The sequence below is a fragment of the Glandiceps talaboti genome, chromosome 11 (assembly GCF_964340395.1).
Source record: "Glandiceps talaboti chromosome 11, keGlaTala1.1, whole genome shotgun sequence".
Classification (NCBI taxonomy): Eukaryota; Metazoa; Hemichordata; class Enteropneusta; family Spengelidae; genus Glandiceps; species Glandiceps talaboti.
This window is the reverse complement of record NC_135559.1, coordinates 18,371,266-18,383,838: the sequence shown is the minus strand read 5'-3', so window position 1 is coordinate 18,383,838 and position 12,573 is coordinate 18,371,266. Positions and strand designations below refer to the sequence as shown.

The 12,573-nt window shown below is 37.3% G+C and overlaps 1 protein-coding gene across 1 annotated transcript in view; it reads right to left on the bottom strand.

The window, feature by feature from the left end:
• Window positions 1–12,573, bottom strand: part of LOC144442098 (uncharacterized) — a 55,747-nt gene that overhangs the window by 29,820 nt on the left and 13,354 nt on the right. Inside the window, 1 exon segment of the mRNA XM_078131367.1 lies at window positions 1,297–1,702. Coding sequence (XP_077987493.1) covers window positions 1,297–1,702 — 406 coding nt within the window.

Here is a 12,573-nt window from a genome sequence, read left to right as displayed (position 1 = left end):
AACTTCATGTTTTAATCATAGACACTCTATAATTTAATTAAGCAGTGCTAATAGTAAAAGCAGTGTTTCCAAGCAACCTCAAACAGAGGGTAATCTTCATGCCATTGACATTGACATGTGAAGTAGCCCATAAAAGATTTAATGGTTTTATTGCATCAATACACAAGAAGTTGAAGAACCTTTCATTTGTGGGCCAAGTCAAAGCCCTGTTATGTTTCACACCAGGGATTTTTTGCATATTGCTAAAGGGATAATCATGTAATTAATATCACTTGATCCATGCATCACCAGAAACATCCCTGTGAAATATCAGCCAAATCAACAAAGTACTTTGGAATTATATACTTTTGACTAAAAAAACCACATTTTTAGCCCTAATTTGCATACTTCTTATGGCATGAACAAATCTTACTTTAGATCCCTTAAAGAACGTTCCCACCAAATTTCAGACCAGTCTACCCAGTCGTTTTGGAGTTTAAGTGTTTTGACCAAAAATCACATTTTGTAATCAATATGCACACATTTATTATTTTTTATGAGATTGTCCAGAAATTTGGAAAACAATACCTTGGAAAACCAGACAAAATCCATACTTTTGCCAAACTATAACATTTTGTTTTACTTAATATGTATCATTGTAAGGAAGATCACTATCATGAGAAAAGAAAATCTATCAGAGGAACCACAGGGAAAACGACAAATAATCAATTTTGATTCCTCCATTAGTCGGATCAGTGGATTTTTACACACTAGCAAGCTACTAATTAATTCAAAGCTGATAAACTAAGATAAGACAGTGATATCAGGTAGGGAATATAATGAAAAAAACTGAGAGGAAGCAGTATTTAAAACTTTATTTGAAATATACAGAAAATAGTATTAGAAATCTGGAAAATTGCGAGAACAAAATTGATTATTTGTCCTTTTCCCTATGGAGGAACATGGACAATGAAATTAAATGTTTATCATCTAAAATTTGTTTGGTCAGCTTGTCACACGTCTTGTTAAGTTTCTCTCTTTATTGGGAAAACCTTGTTACAAACATCTGACCATTTGATTATTTTCTGTGGATTATATAGGTCATATTTTCAGTGTGCTGCTTTGGTGAAACCTTTTCTTTAGTATAGTTTCTGTTAAGTGCCTTCGGGCAGTCACTTTCCTTTAACCTTTTGCAACAATCTACATAGAATGTATTTCTTTATATGTAAAAATGGTCTTTCATTTGTATGGATTCTTCTATGTGAATTTAAATTGCTACTGGTATGAAACCTTTTACCACACTCCTTACAAACAAACGGTCTTTCATTTGTATGGATTCTTCTATGTGCCTTTAAATGGCTACCTGTACTGAATCCTTTACCACACTCCTTACAAACAAATGGTCTTTCATTTGTATGGATTCTTGTATGTGTCGTCAGCGCACCTCTTTGCTTAAACCCTTTACCACACTCCTTACATACATATGGTCTTTCATTTGTATGGATTCTTCTATGTGCCTTTAAATGGCTACTTGTGTTAAACCCTTTACCACACTCCTTACAAACAAATGGTCTTTCATTTGTATGGATTCTTGTATGTGTCTTCAGTGCACCGCTTTGCTTAAACCCTTTACCACACTCCTTACATACATAAGGTCTTTCATTTGTATGGATTCTTCTATGTGTCTTTAAGGGGCTACTTGTATTAAACCCTTTACCACACTCTTTACATACAAATGGTCTTTTATCTGTGTCTTTCTTTAAATCACTACTTGTAGGAGAACCTTTACTAATCTCTGTGTGTCCAAATGACTTATTCCTTCTCAATGTCATACAGTGATTTTCAGCATTACTATGTTTGTTGTTTGGGTTTACTGAAGTTTTACACATTATGTTGTCTTTTTCATTAATGTCTGAATATGAACTATCTACCCTTTCAACAGTATCTCCATGCAATGTGACATTCATTATTCGAGATGGAAACGGATCACTTATGAGACTTTCTGCAATAACAGCCCTGTGGTCATTCCTGTCCTCATATTTTAAGGACTGGGATTGTTTGTTTGTTGGTTGATTATCATCACTTTCTTCTTTCTCTATTGTTATGGAGTTCATCACATTATCACATGTACTTGTATTTTGTGCAAAACCTGTATCAACAGAATAGCCAGGTGAGCCAAGATTCTTTGTTCCACATTCACTTGCCCAGTCTGGTAGAGTTTCGGAATGGTTTTCTGTTCTTAATAGTTGGTGATTATCAGCTGAGTAGAAGTCGGTTCCAAGTTCTTGGCCTGCCATCACCTCCTCTGAATCTTGTTGATACTGATCATCTATGGTTTCTGATTTCACATATCTATCCTGTTCAGTTGTCATCGTCACATGTTTGTCCTGTCCACTTGTCAGCTCCTCCGAGTCTTGTTGATACTGGCCATCTATGGTTTCTGATTTCACATATCTATCCTGTCCAGTTGTTACCTCCTGTGAGTCTTGTTGATACTGGTCATCTATGGTTTCTGATTTCATATATCTATTGGTAAAACATGGGTTGAAATGTTAAAGAAATAACTGACATGTTAGATTGGTTTGTACCTCAGAAAAGAGTATAATATCACTTTTGAATAATACATCGTTTTCATACAGCCTTCTGTGATTGGCTTAGACCATGTCACATGGTACAATATATGAACTATTGACCCATAGAGACCTTAATTTACATATGCAATGGCCACTATTATATTTCCAATTTTAAGTAAATTATTTATGTTGTATGTGAGTCCTATCGGACAAATGAAGGCTTTGATTATACATTAGAGAGCACTTGGCCGACTAACTGAGACTATATTGCACATAGTACTTTGCCAATACAGCCCTATGGAAACGTAACTTACCGCCAAGGTTCATGGGTAAATTTATCGCTCATGTGCAGATGAACCGATCAGGCTGACGGCACATGCGCAGTTACAGTTTTCACGTTCACTTCCATAAACAATCTAGCGTCAGTCAGATTAGACTCCGACATGGCCAAATTTTTTGTCTTACGAAAGGCAGTAGAAAACAGATTTCGGGCCTCAACAAAGAAGTTGTTGGGTTTAGACCATTATTTTCCACCCAAAGGGCACAGTATTGTGTATAAAGAACAGACATTGAGAGGTAATTAGGGCATGTTTGTGAACACTACATGTATATGTACGTTCAACTTGAGTTAGCCTGTGTTATCGATCGATCGAGTATCGTATCTCGTGTTCCTACGATTTCATCTAAACGACCTTGAACATTCACCATCATTAATTTCAAAGTATGGTTTCATATAACATTCCTCATTTGGTCTCCCATACTTTTGTGTGTACGTGTTGTACATGAACAATTTAGTTAAAGTGAATAAACAACCTACGTCTCAAACGTCGACAATGCTCTACGCCACTTGTATTAGTTAAGTATGTACGTATGTATGAATTGACGCAATATTATTGAGGACGGTAAAAGCCGATGGGCAAAGCTTATAAATTCTTACACAAGTCAGCTATTAACGCAGTGACTGTATTCCCCGAGAAAAAAAGTTTGCATTCCACAGATATGATGTGATAGGATAATTATGTCAGTCCTTAAGCTTTTATGATTAATAACATGCTCTTTTTTCTGTTTAAACCACCCCCCTCCAAACCAATCTTTATTTTAAACCTCATTTCTTGTCACTGTAGATGGTATGAAAAAGTTTGTAGTTGGTGGCGTTAGAGACTCTGAGGAGGGAACCTGGAATTGTAGTGAGGGGAGCCTCTATAGAATTGCCTACCTGGTTGAGAAAGAGGATGTTAGTATAGTCTCTACAGAGAGAATTGAAGTACATGGGTCCCACCTTGCTGCACTTCATTGCCCTGGATTTGTTGATATTTCAGCAAATGATAGACAAACAAAAATTTTAATATGGGGGGGGGGGGGGGGTCTGAATGCTGAATATATGTACCCAAGTGATGAAGCTATAGTCATCGAACAGATGGGGGCAAAGTACATGGCAAAGATTTCTAAAAACAGTAACAATATCAACCCACTGACTCCCCACATAGACACAGAATTAACTCAATCAGGTGACATACCATCAGCAAGAGCTGGCCATACATTTACTAAAGTTGACAACAGTAGATATGTTATTTTATTTGGGGGAATCAATATGAACCATAGATTTTCAAAACAAATTTCTTTTGAGCAAAGTTGTACTGATGGTAATTTTTATATAGTTGACAGTAGTACTTTATGCTGGAGAAAGCTCTCAATTCCTGCGTTAGTACCTCGTGTATATCATAGTTCATGTTTTAATAAATCATCAGATTCTATTGTGTATGTTGGTGGGGTGGTATTCAGTGGGAAGACACCAACAGAAAGACTGTCTGTGAACCAAGTTATATTACTGCATATACATATTGATGAGCTAATATTTTCGGTTCATTGGTAGATATTACTAAACCCATCCCATATTTTATTTCATCTGCTTCAATAGCCCTACTAGAAAATACTATCATTGTTTATGGGGGTTACATCCAGGGATGTAAAGAAATTTTGTCAAAGGCCCCCACAAGTTCTTCTTTATTCAAAATTGATGTATGTAAATGTGAAATATCTATGTCAACATTATTCCCTCATTTTGCCACAGCCAATCATACTGCTGTTACTCTAGATAAGGATACAATGTTGAGATTTGTGGGGGGAGTAGCAATTAACTTCTTTACACTAACAAGTCAATGCCTCCATGTAAATGTGATCTTGATGACAAATGCATCGTAAATCTACTGCCAGAATGTAAGCTACCTTTATGGGTGACATGTGAGGGGCTCTGTGGGTGAAATTTTCATGAATTTTGTTATGAAATATCAACTACACCAAAATCATTCATTTGTAATGACTGTAGAAAGAAACCAAAGAGAAAGAAGGTGAAATAAGTTTGTTTTATTTTCACTATATATCTAAAAATGTGCATACATATATCACATTAGTTCTGGGATGATTAATAAAGAATACACTCTACAATTTGATGATGATGCTGTACTTTGTTGAGTGAATAGCATGTCGAACGTAATGTTTGATTGTGGGATTTTTTGTTCTACTTATATTACATTCACATAATAAAGTATGTACCTGTACACATTTTTCTGTTTTACTACATCAACACTCATGGTAGTTAAGGTTCTGAAAGTACAAGTACTGCCAATGCAAAACAACCTCTACCTGAGGTCAGCCACTGTTGAGAATCTGACCACTACAATATCATTTGTACTATTTATACAGTCAACATCCTACATACACTAGCTGTACCAGTATATATTTACCTAGTATTACACAAGACACAGCTCAGGATTCAAATAAATATCATGTGAACTGACAGGTAACTCTGTTGTGGCCCTGTTTCCCACAAAGTGAGCATTTGTTTTTTTCGTCATGCAACTGCAGCCAGTTGTCTCAACTTTGGACTAGTGTGCAGCCAGTGTATCCACAGAACATCTCTCAACCCACTTTGTGTTGACCCTCTTCTAGCATGATGTAGCCTGAAACACCTAAACATTTTATTCCCGCCCTCATTACCCTCCCCAGACAGCCCCCCCCTATTGTCCCTGGTCCATCATGAAGTTCCAGTAGCTCTTGTGCATTATTACTTTGTGGATATAGTTGGACCACACAACATATCCAAAATTATTCTTAAGTAAATTACCCATACAGACTGCAGTTTCTTTCAGGCATGGAACTTCATCTGGATAATTATTTAAAGGGTCATTATCACCGTACAGTTTCTTTACAAATCGAAATTTCTCAAGCACAACTGACAACATTTTTTTTCTCTCAAGATCTTTGATTAAGTGCAGAATATGTTCTTCATTTTCATATTTGAATAATTCTCGAGCATAGTTACCTGGCATCATTAGTGATGGTGTCAAGCCAACCGTTTCTTTTAAGTGACAATCAAACCTCCTCTCTGCATCTATAAGAATTTCACGAATGTTGCTACTTGACTCCCATTGATAAATTTAAGCTATTTCGCGTATTAATATATTTCTTAAAAAGTTTCCTATGTTGATAGTGGCATGAGTAGCATCAATGCCAATATCCCTTGGTTCACTCAACAAAATTGGTGCAGATTTTACACCTTGAGATTTTTTTAACAAATCAGCTTTGTTTAGTGTGTCATAATTCAAGCGAGCAATTTCGGCCTTTACTTGTGTATCATTAAGAGACCTGTTTATGGAAAATGTGCCAACATTACTCATTGCATCTGACCTTGTTGCATCACAAAGAGTGCACAGAAATGAAGAGCCAGCAGAGGCTAATCCACCTGCACTTCTGGCTAGTTTTTCATCTACCATAAAGCCTACAAATTTAATTTCATGACACCGCCAAAATTCTCCTACTTGGATCTTTATCAGTCGCCCTTCAAGTACTTTACACTCAGCTTCTATAGGTGACAGCAAGGTTGACATGCTACTTTTATTATTTTCATCGGCCACAGCCTCTAACAATGGTCTGTTACAGCGTATTGAACCTGGGTGGGGCTCCTTGAAAACAACAATTTCCTCACCCTTAAATACTACTGAACACAGCAAATGAAAAACGAAATGCTTTGTCAGATAGAGTTTTGTCAGATTTCTCTTTGTGTACAGCTACATCTCCCATGCCATCACTCCCATCTTTCACAACAGTTTTCACAATTATTGAGGGGTCATCATGGCCAATTTTGTTAATTTTCAAGTTTTCATTAATCTCATCATCAATTTCGTAAAGGGTTTTTGCCAGGGCATCACAGTAGTTAAACCTAACACCCTTCATGTTGGGAGATGGTAAATCTGGAAGCAAGTTTGACTGAAAATGTGCAGTAACATCAATAGGCTCAATTTTATGTGCTGTACTCTCAGTAGTATTTTTTCCAAACTTTACAGGAGTGCAATGTATGTCCCGTACCATATTTCCAGTACTGGTAATTTCATACCTTACAGTACCTGGCATGAACATTTTTTCTGTTACATCTAGCTGACTTGGGGGCTGTAAAGGATTGCAAGACTTTTCCTTGAAGAATGCATATTGATTTTTGTATTCCCCCTTTGTTTGTAAATTGTCAACTCGCATTGCTAAGCATTCCTATGCAGTCAAATACTCATTTGTACCCTTCCAGACAGATTCAATAGCACTAGCCCTTTCTTTTTGACCAGAGTCATATAGATGTGACCTCAGTGTAAAAAACAACACATCCTCTTTTGATTCACAATGTTCTGTGCAGAAAGTGTCCAAATGATAAAGAAAGCTCTTCAAACGCCGCCTCTTTACATATTGGTGGTCAGCAGTAATTAAGCTAGCTTTTCGTCTTTGGCTACCATATGTGCATCGTTTACCTTTGTTTTTGAAAGAACAGATATTTTCATGGTCCTGGAGGGATGAAACTTTCAGTAAGTGCCGACAACCAACATTTTCATATTTACAGTTGATACGTAGAGTTTCAAACAGGTGAGCATTTGTATGTTTTAAATCTAAAACATCAGTTACATCGATTACATTTCTACACTGAGGACACACATGGGAATTTTTCAACCAAACATCTATGCATGAATGACTAAATACATGATTACAAGTTGTCTGTTTTGGAACTACAGGTACTCCTTGGCAAATAGTGCATAGTAAAATTTCTGCCTGATCTACTGTTTTGAATCGTTCTTTAGGAATACTGTTTACTTTACTCTGACCCCAAAATGACTCATTAGGAACTGTGTCTTCCTCAAGTTCTAAGAGCTTCCGCTTGTGTGATGACACACTTGTGTCGCGAGACTTGAAGTCAGATGCTCCAGACGTTCCCGGTTCAGAAAGTTTAGTCGAGTCATCTGGTTTAAAACCAGCTTTGGAAAATGGTTCCTTTTATTAACAAACTCGAATTAACAACCCTGTGGTTATATATGGTAAACGCAATGTCATACACTTAATAGCTCACGCAGCGGCAGCGAAGCTGCCGCGAAGTGGCTCAATGACTAGTACGCATGCGCGTCGTATATACTATGCGAAAAAATTTGGTGGTTCTCCCAATGATGCATTGCGGCGCGCACTGACTACGCATGCGCCTTCCATATACTACGTGCATTCTCCACGCGCTACCGTATCATCGTATATCATAGGCGACATAGCATCACCATGCATTGCAATATTGTAACAGTAGGCCTGTTGGCACGATTATCGTAACATTGTAACGAGTATCGAGGTATCACTGTACCTCAAGGAGAAATTGTTACACTATTTGGAAGTTTGATGCACGGCGGTACGCAATACGGACCACTGATGACATAGCGCAGTTTAATTTCCGGGTTGTGGAAGTGTGGTTTTGACATTTATATTATTGATAATTGTTTTTTTTACATGTTTTAAAAAGAATATCTACTTTCCTATGTTTGTTGGTACAGTAACATTCATAAATCATCGAGTTGAATTGTCCAAAGACCAACGTACGTTGGTGGAGGGTCTATGATAAGTTGGCTGATTGAAAATGAACAATATTAATCTAATGGCTATGATGGTTTTTGAAACCAACAACTGCATAGAGTGTTGACTTGCTTTACTTCTCGTCCATGTCAGAGAATTAGTTGTCATTCAATAAAATAAATTTTGATGGTCAATACCCCTGGAAAATGACCCAAATCAAGTGTATCATGAGTGAACCCTGGCCCAGGCAGCCGGTCACAAATGAATCTACTCTGCGCGAGCTTATGGGCTTTGCCTAGTTATGATATTATTTAATATTGATGGTGTTCGGAGACCCTTCCCTTTATTATCGCCCAAATTTCTATTATGGGATCAAATTATTCGTTTTCCTCCTTCATCCAACGACAGATTTTTTTCTCTCAACCCCCCCCCCCCCGAAATCAAATGGTTCACCCCGAAATGAACAAATACAGACCATAAATTAAACTGACTTACTTCATTGTAATAGACGTAGACTGTGATATATCATCACTTAGGGTGTCATACTCTGTCGATGTCTCCATTTTGACTTGTCTCTGGCTAACACCACGGGAGAGGTAGCCATGACTGCTGCTGTCACCACCTTGTTGTTGACAATCATTTGGGAAACATTCCTCACAGTACTGTCTGTGAATTTGTAAAATATGTAAAGCAAACACACTACTGGGAACTTCTGAGTAGCCAATAGCTTTACTGTTATGCCAAACATCGTACGCAACACCCAGATCGATCAGTGTATTATCGTTTGGACTGATGGGCGCCGCCATGTTTGATCGAAGTAACCGTGGTGTATTGTGGGACAGTTGGCACTCGCCAGGCAAGCTCGGATTCATATTGAGTAAATTCGATTCGCGCAGATTGAGACCGACAGAGACAGAATGACAGATAAAGAAACACGTATTAGATAGATACACAGACAGATTTGAAGTTCCACCTATTTGACAGAAAAATACATTTTAAAACCAAATTTGCCAAGTAATGTTGTCACTATTTCATGAACAACTCTTAATGCACACATTTTCAGAAACATACCCACTGTTATGTTCAGTGAGGCTCAAGACGTCGTGTTGTACTATTGCAACTAATATCACTTTATTAACATAATGTTGACATATACATATGATAGTGATGATGTCATTGTCAGAATGATCTCATGTATAATTCATTAGATATTGATGTATAGATCATATCATTACAACTCTCCTTTTTTGAGTGAGACTATATATCGTAATGTATTGGTATTATTGATCAAATTGGATATGGATTATATTGGTCGAGCAATGTTTAGTAAATCATAATAAGTGTATTGTCTCTCATCATCAATTGGTTTGAAGTGAAACATATTGTCAGAGTCATCAGAGTTCTGTGGAATTTAATTGCTGTAATACAATCTAACTAAGCTATATTTAATTAGTATTTGTATCATATCTAAAATCGGAGTGGACTATCCGATCTCCTACTCTAACTATATTTCCATCATCTGATTCAGGATTATTCTGCCTGATCAGAGTGGTTTGATTCACACATAATCTTTGAATCTTTCTGGTTTCTTCACAACTCTTCCACTTCTTGTTGTCACAATATTCTGTGCATTGTCAGCTGTTGACTTTGTCATGTCAGGTGTTGTTGTTGTGGTGGTGGTGGTGGTGGTGGTGGTGGTGGTGGTTGGAATCTCGTTTTCTCCTGTTTCAGTAGTTGTTGAGGGAGTATCTGGTGATGTTATCATCTCATCTCCAGTATCTGTTGTTATTACCGATGGTGGAGGTTTCTCATTTGTTTTCAATAGATGTTTTCGGTTGCGATGATACTGTTTTCCTCCCGGTGTTTGAATGATGTATGAACGTGGAGTTTCAGCATAGCTTGTAACTTTGGCTGTTTTCCATTGACCTTGTTGTTGAACTCGTATGGTTTCATTTGTGTTGTTTGAAGTTGTTACTTGCCATTTTGAGTCAAGAATTTGAATGAAACTTACTTGTTGAGTTTCTTACGTTGAGCTTCCTATGGGTTTCTTTGTTCACTGCACATCAACTGTGATTTTAGGGTGTGGCTGTGTGACTGGAATGTTTGGAGTGTAGATTTTCTTGTAGAATCTTCACTTCTCTGAAGTTTCCTAGCAGTATCCACTTTTCACATTGATATCTGTTAACTTTCCACTAGTTTTGGTGACTTCTGAACAGATTTTATGCAGAAATCAGAACTTCTGACACCATGTTATGTTCAGTGAGGCTCAGGACGTCGTGTTGTACTATTGCAACTAATATAAATTTATTGACATAATGTTGACATATACTTATGATAGTGATGATGTCATTGTCAGAATGATCTCATGTATAATTCATTAGATATTGATGTATAGATCATATCATTACACCCACCACATTTCAAACCAATATACCTCGCAATAGTGTTATAGCTCGCGCAGCAGCAGCGAAGCTGCCGCATAATGGCACAATCACTAGTAAGCATTTGCGTCGTATATACTATGCGAAAAAATTGGTGGTTCTAGCTCCCAGGGATGCATTGCGGCGCGCAGTGACTACGTATGCGCCTTCCATATACTACGTGCATTCTCCACGCGCTACCTTATCATCGCATAGCATAAGCGACATAACATCACCATGCATTGCAATATTGTAAAAGTAGGCCTGTTGGCACGATTATCGTAACATTGTAACTAGTATTGAGGCATCACTGTACTTCAAGACGAAATTGTTACATTATTTGGAAGTTTGATGCCCGGAGGTACGCGATACGGACCACTGATGACACAGTGCACAGCGCAGTTTAATTTCCAGGTTGTGGAAGTATGGTTTTGACATTTATATTGTCGGTAATTGATTTTTTTTACATGTTCTGAAAAGAATAACTACTTTCCTCAGGGCCGTAGCCTGACCAAATTGCCGGGGGGGGGGGGGGGCAAAACTTTGTCTTGGTGCAATCTTGCATTTAAAATTTAGAAATGTGCTAATTTACATAAATTTACATACACTTTACATAATATATATTGTAGCATACGCAATTAAATATCATATGTAAGGCCAGAAAAAATAAAAATGCTGGTCAACAGGTAACCTAACCAATCACATTGGGTAGGTAGGTCGAATTCATTTTTTCACAATGCATGACAAGGATAAAACAAACTATATATAATTATAGCAAAATATTTCAGGTCCATTTTAGATAGCACTTATTCATCAGTCATCTTGATACTATCTCTATGCGATTTGTATGCATAGCTGCAGTTAGGAAATGCACACAATTTACGGTTAAACAAATGGTGTAGCTCCTCTCACCCTCGGCTCTCTTCTAACAAAAATGTTCTAAAGCCCCGCCAAATGAAACACAAGCATTATTTTAGCCACCCCTTCTGTCACCTACACTTGATGTCAAAGGTACAGCTATGTTTACAAATTCAAGGCCATTCTTTCCATAGCAAATTGGCCTCGTTTATGTCGGAACCCAAGGTGAACTCAGTGAATTCTCCTTGAATGTCATTATCATTATAATGGAAATTGAAGTTTGGATTATGATGTCAAAGGTACAGCTATGTTGACAAATTCAAGGCCATTCTTTTCATAGCAAATTGAATTGCAGAATAACGCTAGTGTCAGTGTGCTATGAGTATATCAAACAACATTTTAACCAAAGACAACGTCGAAAACAATTATTGAAAGTGGATCTTCAAAGAGTGGATCTTAAACTGCGTACCTAGTTTAATAGTTTTTCAGGGCCACCATATATTCCAAAAAGAGATCTGCTGTTTCATCAGTTAATGTTTTAATATAAGGTACAATATGTAAATGAGACCGAGCACATTTTCGGAGTCACTGCATGCAGCATAGCAGGCGACCTCATGTTGAAAGATCTTTTCCGTCTTTTTTTTTTGAGTTTCACTCGCTGCCATTATAATTGCGACTTGCTATCTTCAAATGAAGGAGACTTTCAAGACTACTGTTACTCGCGGTGCATGTGCGCACTTTTTTGTACTTTCCCGCACAAAGAAATTTTTAATTAGCTGCAAAATGTTACAATTTTTTACTGGACACAATTATATTCCAAGGTAAGCCAGCGTACAATAGAGACATAAGATACATATTAGCTAGGAATCAGTGTACAG